Genomic DNA, 21,438 nt, shown 5'->3' with positions numbered 1-21,438 from the left:
TGTTCATTCATTCATTCACTTATTCATTCAACAAATATTTATTGGGTACCTACTGTGCACAGGCAGAGACCCCAAGCAGGCATCAGGAGAGGGCCCAGCTCTCCATAACCACAGCAGGGCTCCAGTAACTGGATTAGGGACAGGGAGAGGTGGGATCTGGAACGTGAAGCCACTTGTCACCAGGATAAAGCATTTGCAGATGTACCACTAAATGGCTGAATATATTGACCTTTGGATTTAGGATTAGTTGCTTAAGTATCAGCAGCTGTTGACCCCAGCTATATCCACCCAGCTTGACTCATCACGGGTTAAATCATTATGTTGTCCTTTTCCATTCACTGATTGCTTTGTTCTCTGACTGAGTTCTGGCCTCAATCCAAAAAATTAGATTAGCTCCTCCCTTTCAGTGTCTGTTGACATCACAGAATTGCCATAACAACAGACTATGATGTCACCAGAATGCCTGGTGCTGCTGAAAGGAACCACATTGGTCAGAAAGGATTCTGTCATCCAAAGATAAAAATGGAATGATATCAAAAGCCAGAGGAACTGAAATTTGATATCAGAAAAGAACATCTAGGCAGTATAAGATAACAGTGGGTCCGGAGCTTCCTTTCCTGGAACCCTTCACAAACAAACAAGGCACTTACTGAGACTGATTGGAGAGCAGGCTTGCCTGGAGGCAGGGGCTTGGAAGAGATGACCTTCAGAAGCCCCTTGCGTGGAGGGCCCTAAGACACAGAGGACGTTAGGAAAAGGAGAGATGTGACCATCTTGGATCTCTGGAGAGTTCAGAGTAGCTAACAACGATGCAAACCTCCCTGCCCCGAGCAGATCTGACAGTTTCCAGCTGGAATTTATTACATTGCAGCTGGGCAGATTTACAGAAATAAACACACGGTGACCCCGTCTGAGCCTCATTTGCTACCCTCTTCCTCATAAGATTTGGGAAGAAGCTTTTCTTCCATTTCACCCAAGCAGAGAAGCCAGTCCTCGCCACCAGCTCTGGCTCCGTGACACCCACGCCCATGTGCTTCACTTGCCCTTCATCTGCTGGGCCACCCCAAGGGAGGGCAGGCAACCTGGGGCTGTGTCTAAAGGGAGTGTGTAGGGGGGTGCTGCAGACAAGCTTCGTGTTCATTATGCTCCTGTCCGTACAGAGGGCTGGGCAGGCTGGGAGGAGAGAGAGCTTCCTGGCATCGGCAGCAACGACAGTAGCAGCACGTGAATCTGGAGCCTCATTTAACCCTTGTACCCACTGGGTCGAAAGGGTCTCTCTGAAGCAAGTGGATTTCAGCCCAAGGGCCTGTGTTCTGGGCGAGGGGAGGCAGGGAGGGCTGTCTTCCTGCAGGTTGGGCTGGCATGGGTTTCTGCCGTGCAGATGGGAATACAGCCCCAGACTCCTCCGTCTGCCCAGCTACTCTGTGTCCTTAGCTCGGTGAGGTCAGACTACCTGGAAGTTGTACACCTGCTCCGTGTACTCCGTCTCTCCATTTTTGCATTTTCTCCTTGGGCACCTGAACTGAGAAGATGTCATCCCCTGCTCACTTATTCTGCCTCTGGCACTCTGCCGGGCAGCGTTCTGTCTGAATGCTGGGAAGCTGCAGGCCCCCTAGGGCACCTGGGCACCCCTACCACCAAGGGGCCCTCCCCCTTCCTGGTGCTGGAGCCAGGAGGAGGGGAAAGAGCAGCGCCTGCCGCTGCCACGTGCACCTGGAGCTCAGCCACGGCACGGCGAGCCAGACCGGAGGACTTACTTCTCAGAGGGATGGTACGAGCAGGGTGGCTGGTGGGTCCTCTGAGGCTGCCAAACAGGGGACAAAGCTGCCTAAAAGATGTTGAAGTTTCGAGCTGATCGACGGGTCAGGTAGGGATTTCTTCAGTGGGCTGTGAGTCAAGTGAAGTGAGAGCTGAGTGGGCAGGTCACTGGATCCGGGGGCGTCAGAGCGAGGGGCCTGCCCCATGTGACCTGGAGAAGGGAGAGCAGTTAGGTCAATGGTTGCTGCATTGCAGTGCTTGTGAAGGGGAAGCTGTTTTGAAATTGGTAGCGCCGGGATGGAGCGAGGACGTCATTTGTAGGGGTTACTGGGTAGGAGAGTCTGGGGCAGGAAGAAATTTGGTGTCCTCTGAAAGACTTGTACCAGCTGACAGCAGACTGTGTGTGTGCCTCTGTGTGTGTCTGTCTCTCCGTCCATCTATCCATCTGTACCAGTGCCTGCAGGAAAGGTTCCAGCCGAGTTGGCACAGGGATTGTGTACAGCAGAATGGGCCGGAGGGGACGGAATGGGTGGAGGGGTGTCGGGGGGCAGGTGATCTGTGCCACTGGGAAACAGCAGAGACCTCGGTGCCTCAGAAATCTTAGCTGTCACAGACTGCCTACCCCCACCCCTAGATGAGGCAGAGCCAGGGATGAGGGTGACTGGAAACGGCTGCTGTTCCTTGCAAAGATCCCCTGGGGTTACGTTGAGGAGAGCATCCTTATTGGACCTGGGAAGAAGGGAGGAGTAGAGTTTGAGAAGCAGGGAGCGGGTTATCAATGTGCTAGAGTTAGAACCCAGGCCGAATAGACACTGGCCAGATTTAGGGTCCTGGCTGCAAAACCAGATTTCCACAGAGGCTGTGGCCACTGTCCACTGGGCTTCTGTCTCCCACATGTCTTTGGATTCGATCTGAACATGACTGGTTTGGAAGCTGAAAACATACCCTGCGATATGATCTTTAGCTTCAGCAGACGTCTTAAGGGCTGGGAAACGTCCTCGGCGATGGAAGGGTGCTCTCCAAAAGGTTGTTTTACTTCTCTCATGCAGCTGAAGGGACCACACTGTTTTCCCCTGGTGCTAGCTAACCTGCCACTTGCCAAGCAGAGCGCTGGCCCTTTGCTGTGGGCATGCGTGGTGGCCTGGTACTAAGACCCACAAGCCGCCGTGCAGCCTTGGTAGGCTCTGTGCAGGCACCAGCTTCTGGGGTGGACTGAGCATGCTCTGGGCTCTCACAGTATCTCCCAAGAGGGGTAGGTGAAGAGGACCTTAAAATTGTTCCAGCCCCCCGCTGGCTGCACGCTTGAATCTCCCACAGTTTTCTTGCCAGGTGGCCCTCTGCTTTCAGAAATCATCACAAACTGCTGCCATTTATGGCTTAGACCCTCTGCACCAGCCCCTCCCTAAGCTCTGTCCGCTGCCCTTCCTCCCTTACCTCCCTGCAGAGCCACCGGGAGCTAGCGTGGAAGCCAGCCAGCCAGAAGAGCCACAGCTCCCAAGGGAGCCTCCCATCTGCCTCTGCACAGACCCCGGCCCTGGCCCATGTTCGCCCCTGCTTCCTGGCAGGCTGTCCGCACTACCCTCCCCGGCCACAGCATCCCTTAATTAGATCTGACTGAGAGCCAGCACTCACCTCAATGCTGGACAGCTCCTGAGGTGTCGGCTAGTCAGGTAGCCCCTAGACGGGGAGGCCCTGGACTTGGGGTGTGAGTGGAGCCCAGCCCAAGCTCAAGGATGGAATTTCTGGATGTCTCATTTCATTTGAAGAAAGAGATAGAGCAGGAGAGGAAGGAGTCCAAGGTTGCAAGAGAAATCTTTTAGCAAATAATGAGTGAGCGGTTTTTATGTGGAGCCCTGGCAGGAGTTGTCCCTGGGAGGAAACCAGCCAAACACCAAGTCTTGACTATTGGAGCCCCTCCCCGCCCCCCACATACATGCCCAGGATGGCCACTGAAAGGGTTAAGTGGGGTTTCTTTCCAGCCTGGGGATCTCTAGTAAGTAATTAACACTGTCAGAAAGACATCTTCCCGCCCCCTCCCCTCCCCTCCCCTCCCCTCCCCTCCCCTCCCCAAATGACCTTCTACAGCCCAGCCCTCTGTCCTGCGGCTTACGGTCCCACTGGAGGACACAGCAACGAGCTCCTGTGTGGTCGCCATCCCTGTCACTGCCTAGGGCCTGTCCACCCTTTAGCCTGCGTCTCTGCCTTCTTCGTCTTGACCACAGCTTCTCTCTCTCTCTTTTGCCTCCACAGCCATAATGAAAGACGGAACACATTTCTACACCCACTGACCGGCCAGGTCCCAGAGGAAAACAAAAAGTTTGACTTGAAAATGTACGTTTACCCCTTACTTGCTGTTTGGCCTTTCCGTCCTTAACCACCATCATCCCGCTGCCTCTGTGTAGCCAGGAAGAGAAAGGGTGTGGGGGTCAGAAAGGAGAGCAGGAGAGGTTGAGGGTCGCTCACCTCAGTTCTGAGGACTGGAAACTCCTGAGACCCATCTGGCTTGATACCCTCAAGCACTTTTTCTGGAATCTTGCAGGTCCCAGGTTAGTGCATCCCATGGGCTGAGCTAAAGGAGTGAGACCTGTCTGAGGCTGGCATATCAATCACCAGGGGCCTCTGAGGAGAGTAGTGAGGGAATCTGCTATGACCACGAGAGCCAAATGCTAATTCCTCTGATGTTGGCTCAGTAAATGAAAGGAAAAAAAGATAATTAAATGACTCTCATAGTCCGAGTTCCAGAGTCCTAGGGTCTAGGTTTTTAAGATAAATTTGCAGGAAAAAAAGAGGAGACTGTCCAGGGTTACTGGCATATAATCTCGGAAAAGCAGCGGGAGCTGCTGAGAGGACCCCTCGGGAGCACTGAGGGGACCTAATTTGTGCTGAATGCTGGAACGGTGAAGGGCAGGGTTGGGAAAAGGGATGGGTGGCACCCGTTGTCTCTTGGTCTCACTAGTCACTTCTTTTTTGGTCAACTTGAAATCAGATCGACCTTGGACATGTCCAATAAAACAGGTGGGAAACGCCCAACTACCACCAACAGTGACCTATCCAACCACAACATGGTGTCCGAGGTCCCTCCAGAGCGGCCCAGTGTCCGGGTAAGTCCGGTCCCCCACGCAAGCTGCTGGGGAGGAATCCTAGGAAACGTATTAGGCTGCTTACTTTTTTCTGCAGGTTCCAAAGAGCAGGTGACGTGATGCAGGAAGTGGAGAGTGGGGAGGAAAGAGGGCTCAGACCAGAACCATACAGAAGACCAACATCTAGACCAGGGGTTCTCAGCCTTAGCACTATTAGCATTGGGGGCTGGATAATTCTTTGTAGTGTGGGACCATTCTTTCTCTGTAGCATGTTGAGCAGCAGCCCTGGCCTCTACCCACTAGATGCCAGTAGCCCCCACCCTGTGACAACCAAAAATGTCTCCAGACATTGTCAAATGCCCCCTGTGGGACAAAATTGCCCCACCCTCACTGAGAACCACTGATCTAGGGGGACAGCAAAAGAAGAATAACTCATGAAGAATGGCAATTGGGTGCTCAGAAAGGAGGAGGAAGGAAGAGACCATCAGGAGGAAGTAATCAGAGAAGAATGTTGCAAAGAGGTCCAGTAAGATAAGGGCTAAAAGTGTCCATGGGGTTTAGCAACATCGTGGTAATTGGAGACCCTGATAAGAGCAGTTCAGTGGTGTGAGGAGCGCAGAAGACAAAGACAAGCTGGAGAGGGCTTAAGAGGAGATGGGAGGGCGGATACAGGACACTGAAGAGTAGAAAACTGCTCTTCTATGAAACTAGATAGGGCTGCCCGTAAAAAAAAGAAAGAAAGAAAGAAAGAAAGAAACTAGATAGTAAATGGGAGTGTAGTCATACAATGGAGGACTCTCCAAAAATTAAAAATGGACTGGAGCGAGCTGTATAACAAGGATGAACCTTAACAACATAATGCTGAGGAAAAAGCAAGTTGTAGGATATGAAAAACATGGTATCATTTATGTAAAATGTACAAACATGAAAAGTAATTCAGCGTTTTTATAGATAAGCTTGCAGTACAAACATATAACCATGGACAGGCATACTAATTTGTGGTCAGTGGTCACCTCTAGGAAGGAAGAAAAGGTAATGAGATTGGGGAGGGGGTTCAAAGGGAGTTTCAGCTCTATTTGTCATGTTTTATTAGGGAAAGAAAACAACATGCAGTGGTGATTTAGTCCCTACTTTTCTGAAATGTTTGAAATATTTCAAAAAAAATTTTTTAAAGAAACTTGACCGTGAAGGGAAATGAGGGGTGGAGGGTAGCAGCTAGGAGATACGCAAGATGCAGGGAGGTTTTCTTTGTTTATTTTGTTTTGTTTCAAAGTGTTAAGGGTAGGAGGGGAATGACCCAGTAGGTAGTTTCAGGAGAAAGGGCATCGCCAATGAGTCATGTTTGTGTAGAGACAGGAGTCAGGTGCAAAGGTGCTGTCAGCCTGGATAGGGGAGGGGCCCTCTTCCTGAGGCTGTGTAAGATAGGTATGTGAAACATGGCGGTGGGGCTAGGAAGTTCAAGACGCTCCCACCTGTTGTTTTCAACTTTTGCAGGGAAGTAGGAGGTAGGGTTTTCTGCTGAGAAGAGTGGGGTTGATAGAGAGGCATTGGGGGGTGGGGGGCTTCAGAATAAGCCCAAAGGTCAGTGGTCAACAAGGAACATTTGGAATATTGCCCAATAATACTGAAGGGTCATCTGAGGTCATAGACTGAATCTGTGTGGCTCTGATCCACAGGTGTGCGTGGTTTTTCTCCAGCAGTGCTATGGCCTGGCAGATGGTTGCATTGACCTAAGGTTGAGGGTTGCTGGGAAGCTGTGGCAGAAAGATAAGGAGGCTAGAGTATTACTGAGGGGTTGGCAGGGGAATGGCTGAAGTGGCAGGGAGCAGCTTTTAGGCTGCAGAGAGCAGGTGAAACTATGACAGATGACGGACTGAGAGAAAAGGGAAAGATTTTAGGATTTACATATTCTGAGGGTGGTGGATGCCTTCTTCAGATGGCTGATCTCCGCCATTATATGTGGGTTTTTACAAGTAAAGTACAGAAAATAATTTCATTTTCCAGTTTGGGAGGTACTTTATGATAAACCCCAGTTTCTTCTTTCCTTCCTTCTACAAGTATTTACTAAGTGCTTATTGATAGCTGGACACCTTGCTAGGCTCTGGTGATAAAGAGATGAACAAAACAAAATTTCTCCCTACAAAGAGCTCCCAGTCTCGTACGGGAGACAGAAAGTCCGCAGTTCTGTTGCAGTGCGACAGATTCTAGACTATGGGAAGTTTCTGAGAAGAGGGAGCAACAACTACTCTGGGAGAACAGGGGGCTTTCGGGGACTAGGGGGGCCTGCACTAGGCTGTGAAGGATGAGTTGGGATTTGGTAGTGGACAAGGGAAGTGGGGTTCCCGCGCCTCCTGTGGTGAGCAAAGCCCTAGGGAGATGGGAGAGAACCACTCGGAGTTTGGCATGACCAGCGGTGGTGCCTTTCCGGTGGAGTGGCAGAAAGTGGGTGGTGGCCCAGCCAGATCTTGTAGACCTGTCCTTGTGTGCTGTGCTGAGGATTGGAATTCTCTCCTAAGTGACGAGAGGTAGTGAGAAATTTTAAGCAGAAGAGATGACAACCCGTGAGGCACCAACAGCGGCATTGGAGAAGAAAGGACAGGCTTGAGATCCATTAAGAAGACAGACTTGTCAGCCCTGCGTAAATGGTGGTATGGAGGAATGGAGGGAGGAGGGGATGGTGTGAGCTTGTTCAGAGTTCTGGTTTGGGCCACTGGGTAGACTGTGGCCCAGTCACTGAGATGAGAACTACGGAAGAACCAGTTGGTTAGAAAGAGGATGAGTTTGGTTCTGCGCTTATTTAATCCTAGTTGGACAACTAGTGAGCAAATGGACTGGGACAAATGAATCTATATCTAGATTCATTCTAGCAAATGAATCTAGATAGAGATTAGGGAGTTTTCAGCATACTGCTGGCAGCTGAGGCAATGGGTATGGATGACATTACACAGGCACAATGTGTGACGAGACTAAAAGCGTAAGTTTGAGGTCTGTCAACACTTGAGATTGAGAAGGACTGGCCACAGATGCAAATATTGAAGAGTAAGGAATAGTGCCCCAGAAACCAAAAGAAGAGTTCCGGGAAGGACAGAAAGGTTCACATTATCGGTGCTTAAGAATGTCAGGGACTGAGTGGCCTGAGTTGACATCGCAGGGACCATTTCTGAAAAGAGTGGAGGAGGTTTAGGAGTAAAGGCAGGAGAGGAAGTCAGGACTCTTCCCAGCAGCCTATCTCTGAGGAGAAAGAGAGGGAAGGCAGGGAAGGTGTTACCTGACGGGGACAGCTGGTGGAGGGTGGAGGGGGCCGTCAGCTGTGTGTGGGTGCGTGAGGGACAGTGAGAAGGAGGAGAGAGAACAACTGAGAGAGACAGAGACAGACAGTGAGAGACAGACAGACAGACAGAGGGATGCTTTAAGATGAAGAGAGCTGAGCATGTTTGCTTAGGAGAAGCAGCCAGTGGAGGAGGAAAACATGAAGACAGATTTGAGAGGTTATCAATGAAGCAAGTCTCAGAGGAGACAGCAGGCTGGGCCCGATAGCCTTGGAAAGGAGGAAAACGCCTCTTCTTCTGACATTGAAGGGAAAGAGACAAGGAGAGTGGTAAGGGCAGTAATTTTCTGGGTAAAAGGGTGTGAAATTGAGGAAGCGCGTGTCTGACAACCTCAATTTTCTCTGTGGGGGCGGATCCAAGCCACTGCGGGGAAGGCAGCGGCGGGCAGGTCGCTGGGCTCCGGAGAGAGGTGAGGGTGTGCAGCGGAGCACCGGGGACTGAGGGGTCACGGTGGCCTCATCTGTACTGTGGTGTGATTGTTCTCCAGCAGCACTATAGTCTGGCTGTGAGTGCAGGGAGGGTGGATAATTTGATTAATCGGGGATTTAGAGTTTCAGAGAAGATCAAGTGGAAAGGCACTGGATAGGGTGTTGGTGTTGGACAGTGCGGTTCATCTATTCCACCAGGGGGCCTATTTGTAGGGAAACAACTAACACCAGGAGGTAGCTCATGGATCCAGGAAAAAAAGGCAAGTATTGAGGAGTTGGGGATCTCAGTGGAGTAGAAAAGCTGGTGTCGTTTAGGGATGGAGTGAGACAGCCCAGAGAATGGGATGCTGTGCTCAGAAGATAGGGATATGAGAATTGACAGGGGCTTGGGAGCTGGCCAAGTCTAAGGTGTTGCCATGGGAGTGAGTGGCTGGGCTGGAAGTGGAGGATTTTGGACTTGAGGACATCAAGGTAGTTTAAAGTTAGGCCACTGTATGGGTCATCCTCCCTCTCACTGTGGAACAATGAAATTGTCCACAGTGATGGCAAGATTTAGAATGGAGAGGATGACTGATATCAAAATCCTTAGACTCGGGCTTTCCTGGTGGTGCAGTGGTAGAGAGTCCTCCTGCCAATGCAGAGGACACGGGTTCATGCCCCGGGCCGGGAAGATCCTACATGCTGCGGGGTGGCTTGGCCCGTGAGCCATGGCCGCTAAGCCTGCGCGTCCGGAGCCTGTGCTCTGCAACGGGAGAGGCCACAACAGTGAGAGGCCCGCGTACCTCAAAAAAAAAAAAAAAAAAAAATCCTTAGACTCTGAAAAAAGAAGCTAGAAGCTGATAGTGGTGAGAAGGGCTAAACAGTGAAAGATCACTGATACTTCGAGAAAGAGAGATTGTTGCCAGAATGTGGGGAAGTCCCAGTGGCAATAAGGAGCTAGGAGAACACCCATACATCCTCCCTGCTCTGTGGTGTGCTGGACATTCAAGAATGAATAGGGGGCTTCCCTGGTGGCACAGTGATTAAGAATCCGCCTGCCAAATGCAGGGGACACGGATTCGAGCCCTGGTCCGGGAAGATCCCACGTGCTGCGGAGCACCTAAGTCCCTGCTCCACAACTCCTGAGCCTGCGCTCTAGAGCCCGCGAGCCACAACTACTGAGCCCATGTGCCACAACTACTGATGCACGCCTGGAGCCTGTGCTCCACAACAGGAGAAGCCACTGCACTGAGAAGCCCGCACACCACAATGAAGACCCAACACAACCAAAAATAAATAAATTAAATAAATACACTTATAAAAAAGCAAAAAAAAAAAAGAATGAATTGGGCTTGGAGAAGATGATGACATAGGGAATTTACTTGAAGTTGAATGGGTCTGAGAAAGCATTATGAAAGAGGTAAGGAGTAAGGCCAGTAGAGAAGGATAGGCCAGGAGTGAAATGAAAAATCTTATTTTCTCCTTAAGAAAAAGCAAAAAACACACATCGCTGTGAGACAGGTAGGACTATAATTTTGAACCCCATTTTAGAGATAAGAAAAAGAGCAAAGAATTGAAAGGCCATGCCCTTGAGTTAGTAAGAGATCCAAGCTTCTCACCTGGGCCTTTTAACATGAGGGCCCTGGAGAGGGATAGCTCCCACCAAGGGCAGCTCCCCTTGCGGGTGGAGCAGGAAGGAGGAGAGGAAGAGTTAAGCTGGCTGCTCTCTGCATCCCTAGGCCACCCGGACGCCCCGCAAGGCCATCGCTTTCGGCAAGCGCTCGCACTCCATGAAGCGGAACCCCAGTGCTCCTGTCACCAAGGCAGGCTGGCTTTTCAAGCAGGTGAGGCCTCCTATTCCATTCTGCCCACTGCATCCCTGCTTTCTCCTCATAGTGCTGTAATGCCTCTGTAGTTATAACAGCCCATGTATATTTTGCTATGTCCCTCCAGGTCCTATTTTGGTATATCTCTGCGAAATCTCCTAATTTAATAAAGGCTCAGAGAGGTTGAGTATCTTCCCAAAGTCTCACAGAGAAATTAGTGTTATATTTGGGAATTCAGCCAGGTCTCCTGATGGGCAGATGCAGTGACTTTGAAATATGCTGTCATCAACCCTATCAGAGCAACCCAGTGGCTCAGTCAGCAGGGCCCTCTTGCTATGAAGGGAGGGGGATGTCTCCTCTAAGTCTAGGGGTCCAGTTCTCCTCGTTGACCTGGCCATTATCCCTGCCGGACCTTCTGCTCACTCTTTCTGGCTCATCGCTGCACTGTTTATCTTCCCTGGGGGAGACACTGAGGCCCAGAATGACAGAAGTGGAAGGTCACAGGCAATAATGTAATGTCACTCCCTGCCCCTGAGGGCTCTTGGGGGTTGCTGCCACTTGTTAGTCGCAGAGCTGCAAACAGAGGCAGGATGTCCTTACAATGAGTGCAGCACTCTTTCCACTGCACACACCCACCTCCCCAGGCCCAGGTCACAGACTATCCTGTCTATTCCCCACTTCTCCTGCAGGCCAGCTCTGGGGTTAAGCAGTGGAATAAGCGCTGGTTTGTCCTGGTGGATCGCTGCCTCTTCTACTATAAAGGTGAGCTTGCGCCTGGCACTGGCAGGGGCTGTGGGAAGCCAGGGCCCCCTCTTTCTCATTCTGCCCTGTCACAGGGCTCGGTTTCTGATGGATGTTGGGGGTGGGGGGGCACGTATCCCCCCTGTGGTCTCCGGCACCAGTGGCACGTGACAGGGGATAAAGACAAAGCTCGCATTCACTCACTCATTTCCCATTCGGCAATATTTACTGAGCGCCTACGAGATTTCAGGCAGAGTTCTAGGCCCTGGTGGGTGGTGTAGTGGATGAACAAGACAGTCAGATGACAGAGGGTGAAGTCCGGGGGAGGGCGTGGGTGGGAAATGAAAAGGAGGAAGAAGACGAGGGTCCCTGGTCATCACTAGCAGGTCACCTGCTAATTGGACCTTGTATGTTGAGCTTCCCCCATCCCACTGGAATGTATGACCTGATCTGTGTAGGCAGGATTTTTGGGTCAGTTTTGTTCACTGCTGTATCCACAGCACTGAAAACAGCACCTGGCACATAGTAGGTGCTCAATGAATGTGGAGTAAATGATTATCCCCCAGCTTCTGCCCTCTTTGCCCACCCCAACACTCACTCCCTTTCCTCCCCCACAGAAAGGAGGGCAAAACTCTTATAACTTTGGTGCAGCAGCCTCTAGGGAGTTATTTTTAAAGTATGTACAGCAACAATATGTCAAGGAGGGCAGGGAGGAACTAGTGAGGGTTGATGACAGTGACGGTTCTGTCACACTGATGCCGTGCAACGAGGCCTGGGCGCTGAGGAGAGGATAAAATGATCTAGCAGCAAGAGTGGCTGTTTCCTTTTCCTCCATGCCCTGGGAATGGCAGATCTCTGATTTCTCCAGGTCTCCTGGGAGCAATTCACTGAATCATTAACTTTGGCAAACAAAAGTTGTACCTAGTGACCACCCCCCCACACACACCCCCACCCCACCCCCCACCCCCGCCCTTAGAACACTGCTGTTCCTGTGCCCTGAGGCACCTGAATCCCAAGGAGAGAGATCAGGAAGGGGATGCTCGTCCAGGGTCTAGTCACAGAGGAAACCCCAAGATTGAGGGAGGAGAATCTGCTCAGGCTGGGCCCCGGGATGTAGGGCCGCACAGGAGCCAGAGTATAACAGAAGCTGGAGGGAGAACCAGGGTCTCTGCAGGGAAGACACTCTGGGCCTGGTGTGAGGGGAGAACATTAAGAAGCTCTGAACTCAAGGGGCATGGAGATGGAGGGTCACTATGCACTGAGAGGTGCTCTCAGGAGACCCCTAGACACCGGCCTGGACTCAGCCAGGCAGGGGGCCCACCTTCTTCTGGGGATGATGGCCTCTGCCTTCCTGAAGAAGCTCTGGGCTCCCAGCCCTCCTGTCCCTTTAGCTTAGTCCATCCTCTGGGTACCATGCCGAGGTCTGTCCAGGAAACTGGACCTTGTGCAAGTGACGAGTAAGGGGAGAAGGGGAGCTCGTGGAGTCTGTAAGCCCTGTGAGATTTCTTCTGAACCCTAGCTGAGGGTTTTACAGGGTCTCTAGACCCAGGAATAAAGAGCTATCCCAGGGAAGTGGGGAGGGTCTTGCCATGGCCTCATCGTTAGCCCCAACCTCGTGGTTCCCACACAGCACCCCTACCCTTTCGGTCTCCTGCTGATAGCTGGGGGCCTGACCAGCTAATCCCTCAGGCTCCTTTGGAGATTCAGGATGAATTATGCAGCAGCCTGATTGCTCGCCTGCTTCTGGGGATCAGAGGGCGGGGGGCCATGCAGGGCCGTGTCTTCTGTGCAGACATGGGGACTGTAAAGGGGAGGGGTCTAGTCAGAAGACAAAGCAAGCTGCCAGGTGCCTAGGAGGACCTTAGAGACAATTGCCCGGAAGAGCCCGAGCCGAAGATGAGAGCGTCCCCTCTACCGCGCCCCATCCCCTTATATCCTGTTCCGTGTGCCGCTGTTGGGATCACCTTGTTTGGAGAGGCGCTGTGGATGGGAGGGAGGTTAAGAATGCTAGAGCTCGAAAGTCAGACTTCTTGGGTTAAAGACTAATCCACCACTTTCTACTTAAGTAACCTTGGACAAGTTATTTAATCGTTCTGTGTCTCAATCTCCTTACCTATAAAATGGAGATCATGAGTACCCATTCATAGGATTGTTGGGCAGGTTAAATCCATTAAGCCTTTAACTTAGAATAGTGCCTGACATATAGCAAGCGCTCCAAAATGTTGGCTCTTCTGTGCTTGTTTGCTTCCATACTGGAATGTGAGCTCCCCAAGGGTGGGCACTACTACTCGCGTTCACCTCTACAGTCCCCAAGTCTAGAACAGTGCCTGTAGGGCTGCCACGCTCCCCAGCTCCAGGGAGTGTGCCTCTCGCTGTGCAGAGCACGGCCTGTGTGGTTGTGTGGTGGCCCGAGTGCCTGACGAATAGTAGACGAGTAACAGATATTTGCTGGTATTTATCCTAATAGGGCTGATACACTCCCCTCCCCTCCCCCCCGCACGCACACATCTCACTTGTGCCTCTATTTCCTTTGACAGACGAGAAGGAGGAGAGCGTCCTGGGCAGCATCCCCCTCCTGAGCTTCCGGGTGGCTGCGGTGCAGCCCTCAGACAACATCAGCCGAAAACATACCTTTAAGGTCAGTTGGCCTTCCTCTCCCAGGTCAGGTAGGGGCAGGAGGCCGGCTCTTCTAGAGCATATAAGAATGAAACAGGATCAAGAGCCACCTCCTCAGGAACCCCAAGTGGTAGTACTGGGGGGAGCAGGCAGCGGTCCCCGGGCTCAGTGCAGGCTGTTGTGAGGCTGTGCCGGGACCCCTTCCTCTTCTCTCCCCAGGGTGGGCCTGTAGAGATGAGCTTCAGTGGTACCACAGTCTTTCCTGGGGGAGAATTAGTTATGTGCTGAGGCCATGGACCCTCTGCCCAGTGGCCTGGCACCTAGGAAATCCCTCACAGCAGAGGCAGGAACTGTGGCCGGGTGGGTTTCTAAGATCCATTCTGGAAAGTCTTCCTCCCCACTTTGGGCCCAGGGAACTAGACCCCCAGTCAAACTTACTCAAAGGGTCTCAGATGTAAGTTGTTCACTACTATTCAGTGTACGGCGTGTTCGCACCGGCCCACGTAAGGGCCCTCAATTTGTCATTTGTCCCCACTTTCCTTCTTATCCCTTTGCCCTTCAGCCCTGCTGCCTGCACCCTGTCCCCTCTCCAGCCCTTGTCATGGGCCAGCACCCTAGTATTTTTGCCACCTTGTAAAATGGGTTTTGTACGCCTGTGTTTTTTAGTTTCCATAAACGACATGCTCTAATTTAAAAAAAAAAAAAAATCTTTGCAGAAAGTTAGGAATTGAGTTTCATTATAATTGAAAGCTACAAACCTCACAGAGACACAGTTTGAGGGAATAAGGGCCCAGGGAGATGGCCTCACCTGCTTGCTCAGCGCCACTGCTCGGAACCCCTGGGGGATCTACCCATCAAAGACGGGACTGCAGCTGTCTCATCCTAGGCCAGTGTTTTTCCACATTTAAAAATTCACGGCCCATTAAAAACAATGAAAATTCCATGCCCTTTTTGTATTTTGTGATGCAAAGATCATAGGTTCTTTTTCATTTTCCAAATATAAAATTATGATATCAACCATGCATCTTCTTAGTACAAAGCCCTCTCTCCCCCAGTTGAGAATTGCTGTCCAAGACCCTGAAAACCCACAGGTTACTCGAGGGCAGCATCTGAGTTCCTGGGGCCCCAGAGACTCTGCCCTTTCTGTCCTTCAGCTCTGGTCACCTGGCCACAGAGAGGTGGGCAGACACATAATGCTGCTCTGGGGAACAAAGAGGGACTTCTTAGGCACATAATTAGTTTCCAGCCTCCAAGGATCCTGTCTGCAGAATGAATAATCAATAAAACACTGGCTCCAGGGAGCCGGATTTTAGCTGGGGAAATAGGAACAGGCTGTTTAACCAACAACAAACAGGCCTGCTCTACACAGACACGCACACACCCCCACACAGTCAGACAGCCTGTCTTACCCTTCCCCTCCAGACCTGCGTGCGTGCACGCGCACGCACACACACACATACACACACACACACACACACACACACACACACACACTCCAGCTCGGGAGCTCTGCCGGCAGCCCCATTAGAACAACGTCCCGGTGACTGACACACCCCTCCATAAACCCCAGATCTCTGTGCCCATCAGCCCCTCTCCTCCTTCCCTTTCCCCTGAGGAGTGCACTGCCTCTTTAAAACCCAACTCGGAGGGCTGTGCTCAGTGGCCCACAAAAGGTTCGGATTGTGGCTATTCAGTGGCCTTTCCCCAGGGAAGGGAGGGGAGATGAGACAGATGGGAGGCTTGTCCTGCTGCGGCCACCAAGTGAAACCCTCAGATGGCCAGTAATGAGCCAGCACTGTTCCCCCCCAGCCTGCTGCTGAATGGCCTTCCTCTGTCCCTGCACAGCCCCGTGGGGGCTCTGTGGGCTCGTCCATGGGGGCACCTCCCTCAATTCTCTGGTCCCCTTTCATGCTTCCAGGCTGGTGCCCCCTCCTGGCTCCCCATCAATCACCCTGTCTTTTCCCAGGCCCTCTGCCTTCTCCTGTCACAGCTGTTGTTCCCGTGCCTTTGCTCTCTCCTTGTTTCCCCATGGGTATGTTTTGTCCTCCAGCTTGACCATGAGCTCTTCAAGTGCTAAGAGCATGTCTTTGCTTCCCTGTGACTGGTGCCCAGAGCAGAGCTCTGCACACACAGGATGCTCACTGGACGCTTAGCAAAGTAATTATTTGCTGCCACTCCTACCAGCCCTGGACACACCCACTCGTCCCACCTGTGTGTCTCTCCCCTCTACAATAACCCTGTGTTCTCCACCCCAGAGGGCTTGCCTGGGCCCCTGCTCTCCATTTCCCTGTGCAGTTTCGACCCCCAGATCCCTCTTTAAAACCTCACTCGCTTTTCGTCAGCACCTCCCTGTCTCTGCCTACCTGCTGGGCAGCCCTGCTGGAGGGTGGGGACTGGCCGGATCCAGAGGAAGGAGGCCCATCTCTGTCCTTAGAGAAGTAGGATGGCCCCTCACTGGGTAATGGCTCCTGTGCAAAGACACGTGCTGGGGAAGGTGCTGAGGAAAAGTGAAGGTCCGGCTGGGAAAGCACTCGAAGGGTGTGGATTTGACACTGTTGCTTAGGAGAACCCTGGGGCTTGGTCAGAGGAGCCCTGTCTTCTCTCCTTCCAACCCCCAGAGACCCAGGATTTAGCACCCAAGGGGTCATAGACCAAAGTGAAGTTCACATCTGAGACTCTTAAACACTTTGAGATCTCTCATGTTGAATGGGATGAACAAGGCTAGCTGCTTTTTCTGGGAGATTGGTCTCACCTAGGAAGTGTTCTGAGACCCCAGAAAGAATCTAGCACTGGAGCGTCTTTTCCTCTTGGACCCTCCCCATCAAACAGATGCATCAGTTAAGGCCAGAGCAAAATCTCGAGTTGTTTACAGTTGCAGGGCTGGTCGGGAACAGAGCTAGGATTAGCACTGGGCTGCCCTGCCTTCTCTCCTCGAGCAACCCAGGTTTGCCGGGTGCACGCTGTCCACCCCCACTCCTGGTGGGCTGACCTGAGCCTTGCTGGGTGCCGTGGTCCCAGTGGTGACACTGAGCAGAAGGGGCTAGTCTGAATAGCTCCCCATTTCCCTCTGTTCCTCAACATTCCTGTCACGTCTCCTGTCTCTCCTTCTGGTGTTCGGTTGACCTGTTCTCTGCTTCTCCTCCTTCTGGCCGCGTGAGGACCCCTCCTCTGGACAGGAGCTCGCTTCTGGGTTACCGCCTGCTGCGCCTGCTTGCAGCCGCCAACTAGGTAGCGTGCTCTGACCGTCTGTGCATGCCCCCCGTGTGCCCGCGCTGTCCCGCTGCGCGGAAGAGAGTGCCAGCTTCTCAGAGGCTGAGCTGGGGCCGAGACTGGCATGTGGTTGGGGTAGGGGGGCATCTCTCCCGGGCACGGGGTAACTGCCCTTCAAAGCAAGCATGGAATTTGATGGGAGAGCGGGCAAGGTAATTGTCCCTCAGGTGGGGCAGGTCAGCTTACCTGCCTGTTGGGCTGCCTAGTGGTGTCCAGAGAGCTAGTCGAGGCAGATACGTGGGTGCCAGCTGGGGCACTTGGGACAGCTGGGGGCCTCCTCACATTGCCCTGAGCTCCGTATGGGGCGAAGAGCTGCAGGTCAGGGGAATGACCTGCCTGACCACCTGCCCTGTGGGCGTGGGTGTCTTCTCCCCACAGGTGACTGTGTGCTGGGTGGACGAGGCTGGGGACAGTTCCACGCACTGCCTCTCCCCACAGGCTGAGCACGCCGGGGTCCGCACCTACTTCTTCAGTGCCGAGAGCCCCGAGGAGCAGGAGGCCTGGATCCAGGCCATGGGGGAGGCTGCCCGAGTACAGATCCCCCCAGCCCAGAAGTCAGCGCCCCAAGCTGCACGTCACAAGTGAGTGCCGGGGACCGGGCATAGGCGTGAGGACTGCTATTAGAGAGAGAGAGGAGGAGTGAAGAGGTGCCCATCTCTGTGCCCTTGCTGAGCCCAGCACGTGGACTTGAACCTCTGAGAACATGTGAACCAACTCCTTGCCTCCCAGCAGGGAGGCTGGCTAAGTGAATTCGGAGCCTGTAGTCTCTTTTCCCCTGGGCAGCTCCTCCTCTTCTCTCTGAGCTGGTGGAGGCCAAGAGAGAAGCCAGGTTCCCGTGCGGGCCTGGCCAGGAGCCAAAGACCAGGGTCATTCACTCGTTTTGTTATGCATACAGCCTTTGTGGGACTCAGGTTTGAATCCCAACTTGAACACTTGCCCACCGTGTGACCTGAGTGTAAGTTACTTAACCCCTGACCCTCAGAGACAATAATTATAATCCTACCTCATAGGGTTGTTGTGAGGACTCAGTAGTATGGGTAGAATGCTTGACATGCAGCGAGCACTCAGCACGTGACTGCTCCTCTCACTTCACCCCGTCATCGCCTGCAGTCTCAGCACCTGTCTGTACTTGAACCGGGCATTGAGTCTTAAGTTAGATGTTAGCAGGGATCCAGCAGAAGGAAGTTTTACAGTATAGACTCCAAGTCCGTGTACCTGTCTTGAAAACGTTTACCAAGCAGTGTCTCAACAAGGATGCTTGACTATGTTGAATTGGGGAAGGTGTAGCGAAAAGATTGTCATGAGATTCCATCTTTGCTTTGACCAAGGGGTGGAATTCCAGAACTTCACTCATTCTTTTCATAAATATTTACTGTAAATAGAAATGTGTATAGGGTGCTAGGAAAACAAGGTAGGAAAAGTCTGACAAGCTCCTACCTCATGGAGCTTATACTCTCATAGAAAGTCCTAGAAGATGCTTGTTCGGGAGGGGAACTAGCTTCTCTCTATGCCTGTGAAGTTGGAGGCAACGGCTTCAGCCCCTGGTGCGCCTGCCATGTTTGATCTCACACAGTCCTACCCACCCTGCCAACGAGGAGCCCAAGACTCGTGGAAGTTAAGTAACTTTCTAAAGGAGAGAGGGCTGACCTGTCACAAACCTCTGTAGCTGAGACATCAAGGATGGTTCCGATTATGTGTAGTGTGTAGTGCACACCAAGTGACGGGGGCTGGATCAGGAACAGACTACAGGAGACACCTAGTCTGGGTGAGGTTAGTCTCGGCCATAGCTAGGAGGCTGGACTCAAGGAGTTTCAGCAGAAGGGAGCGGAGGGTGACACACGAGGAGGACCAGCAGGGCAAGACGAGCACATGTGCCCAGGCAAGCTTGGATTACGCTTTATAATTGCCCAGGCTGGAGCAAGTCTATAAAATGGTAGGATTTAGGAAACAGAATTGGAGTTCATTGAACCCTGTTTCCATCACTGCCTTCCTGTCCATCCTTCTCCACTACTCTTCTCCTTCCCAGTTTCCCCCCACCTGAACTCCACGCTGGGCTGGAGTCCCTTACAACATCTCCCTTGGCATCCCACAGCCACGAGAAGCCAGACTCTGAGAACATCCCACCCAGCAAACACCACCACCAACCCCCCCAAAACAGCCTTCCCAAGCCTGAACCAGAGGCCAAGACCCGAGGAGAGGGTGATGGCCGAGGCTGCGAGAAGGTGGAGAGGAGGCCTGAGAGGCCTGACGTCAAGAGCGAGCCTCTGGTGAAAGCCAATGGTGTCCACGCTGGACCAGAACCAGCCTCAGACCCGGGCAGCCCTTACCCTGAGGGCCCAAGGGTCCCAGGAGGTGGGGAGCGGCCCACCCAGCCCAACGGCTGGCAGTATAGCTCCCCAAGCCGGCCGGGGAGCACAGCTTTCCCACCTCAGGACTCAGAAAGTGGGGGGCAACGGCAGAGCTTCCCCCCACGTGCCAACCCTGACAAAATCGCCCAGCGCAAGAGCTCCATGAACCAGCTTCAGCAGTGGGTGAACCTGCGCCGAGGGGTGCCCCCTCCTGAAGATCTTCGGAGGTGAGGCCTGGTGGGGTGGGGTGGAGTGGGGATGGCGTTCCGGCTGGGGGCTGGGGCTGGGGGAGTGACGGGGAGGCACCCTCTGTTGGAAACCTTCTGGAAGCCAGGCTGAATTGGGAAACCAAGAAAACCCCAGGATTCCCTGCTTGCCCAGATGCTTACTAACCCCATGGTTCCCTCTGTAGAGTTTGCCCCCTGCCCCTGATTCTTGCTGTCTCTGCCTACTTCAGAGGAAGGGACAGAGCACCCAGTGCCTCCCACAGGACGCTGGGCGGCCTGAAGCATGCAGGCAGTCTCAGCGAGGGGCCTTTAAAGCTGTCCAGCCAGACGTCCGTCCGTGCTTCCCACCCTTGCACAGCGTCCAGTGTCTCTACCAACGCGAGACTCACTAACTGCCAAGGCAGCTCACTGCGTCTTTGAAGCTCTAACTGTTTGCAAGCCATTATTTATAAGCAGTTTTTTAAAAAGAAAACTGTTGCCACTCAGTGGCCCTAGTTCTTCCCAATAGACCGATTTACTTCTTTATCCAGTGACTGGCTCTCAAATATTTGAAGACATTTACTGGACCTGATTGTGTTCATCAGGGCAAGGGGGGCTGCTGCTCCTTCCCTGGGGGTCTGGGAGGGCAGCTCACCGTGGTGGTCTGCCCTGCCCTGGGGAGAGCGCCTCACTAGGGTTGAGTCCCAGGAACGGACTGGTTGGCTCCTTGACAGGATCATAAAATCAGCGAAGGCATCCCTTTGTCCCTCCTCCGTTGTCCCCCTCCAGGTGCCTGGTACACTCTAGTGTTCTCTCTGCTCTCAGCCTCTCTGGAAAGAATCTGATAAATTGGTTCATGCTGAGATAGAGATGGCTAATAAGGCTTAAAGTTTCTCCCCAGGGAGACAAAGAGACAAAGATGGAAGCTCTGAATGGTGAAATTTCTGGCCTCAGGGAACTGGTTGAGGGGGAGAGCTTTGAGGACAGGTCTTTCCTTGCACTTCTGGAAACAAGCCTCCGTGCCTGGGCAGTGGGCGCCCCCGTATGCTCGCAAGGTCAGCCTAGGGCACCATTCACCTCGTCAGACCCCACTCTAGGCTGGAGGACGAGGAGGAGGGGCTGGGGCACGGGCAGGTGGCTGGGGGCGTGCCCATTTTGTCTGGCTTCCTTACAAAGTCCTCTCTGTCTCAGTCCCTCTAGGTTCTACCCTGTGTCCCGTAGGGTCCCTGAGTATTACAGCCCCTACTCCTCCCAGTACCCTGATGATTACCAGTACTACCCGCCAGGCGTGCGGCCGGATAGCATCTGCTCCATGCCGGCCTACGATCGGATCAGCCCACCCTGGGCCCTGGAGGACAAGCGGCACTCCTTCCGGAATGGAGGCGGCCCCGCCTTCCAGCTGCGTGCGTGGAAGGAGCCTGCCGGCTATGGGCGGCAGGATGGTACCACCTGGATCCCCAGCCCCTCCCGGCAGCCTGTCTATTATGATGAACTGGATGCCGCCTCCGGCTCCCTGCGACGCCTGTCCTTGCAGCCCCGTTCCCACTCTGTGCCCCGCTCGCCAAGCCATGGGTCCTACAGCCGCGCCCGCATTTTCTCCCCCATCCGCTCACCCAGCGCCCGTTTCGAGCGGCTGCCACCTCGCAGTGAGGACATCTATGCTGACCCTGCTGCCTATGTGATGAGGCGATCCATCAGCTCCCCCAAGGTGAGCCACCAGCCTTCCCCTCCTTCCTCAGCCCCTGAGATCCCCCAGAAGCCTAAGACGATCTGCTGAGAAGAGGTGGGGATGCAAGGGCATCTGGGGACATGGGGTCACTGGGCTGTGTCAGCAGGACCACGGATGCTGCCCAGGGG

At 53.1% G+C, this 21,438-nt stretch overlaps 1 protein-coding gene across 7 annotated transcripts in view; it reads left to right on the top strand.

Moving 5' to 3' along the window:
* The window catches only part of PLEKHA6 (pleckstrin homology domain containing A6), a 55,517-nt gene that overhangs the window by 8,849 nt on the left and 25,230 nt on the right, over nucleotides 1–21,438 (top strand). For 6 of the 7 annotated variants that reach the window (XM_082833534.1, XM_082833532.1, XM_082833535.1 and 3 more), the window contains 8 exons: nucleotides 4,009–4,089; nucleotides 4,745–4,859; nucleotides 10,314–10,418; nucleotides 11,090–11,162; nucleotides 13,679–13,779; nucleotides 17,406–17,608; nucleotides 19,120–19,602; nucleotides 20,773–21,289. In XM_082833534.1, the coding sequence (XP_082689660.1) occupies nucleotides 4,758–4,859; nucleotides 10,314–10,418; nucleotides 11,090–11,162; nucleotides 13,679–13,779; nucleotides 17,406–17,608; nucleotides 19,120–19,602; nucleotides 20,773–21,289 (1,584 nt within the window). In that variant the 5' untranslated portion in view covers nucleotides 4,009–4,089; nucleotides 4,745–4,757. Of the gene's footprint in view, nucleotides 1–4,008; nucleotides 4,090–4,744; nucleotides 4,860–10,313; nucleotides 10,419–11,089; nucleotides 11,163–13,678; nucleotides 13,780–17,405; nucleotides 17,609–19,119; nucleotides 19,603–20,772; nucleotides 21,290–21,438 lie in introns of those variants that run through there. The other variant, XM_082833533.1, reaches the window with a different exon arrangement.

The sequence above is a fragment of the Leucopleurus acutus genome (assembly GCF_964270905.1).
Source record: "Leucopleurus acutus genome assembly, chromosome: 2".
In the NCBI taxonomy this organism is placed as follows: domain Eukaryota; kingdom Metazoa; phylum Chordata; class Mammalia; order Artiodactyla; family Delphinidae; genus Leucopleurus; species Leucopleurus acutus.
Note: the sequence above shows the minus strand (reverse complement) of the source record. Positions and strands in the feature narration are given on the sequence as shown.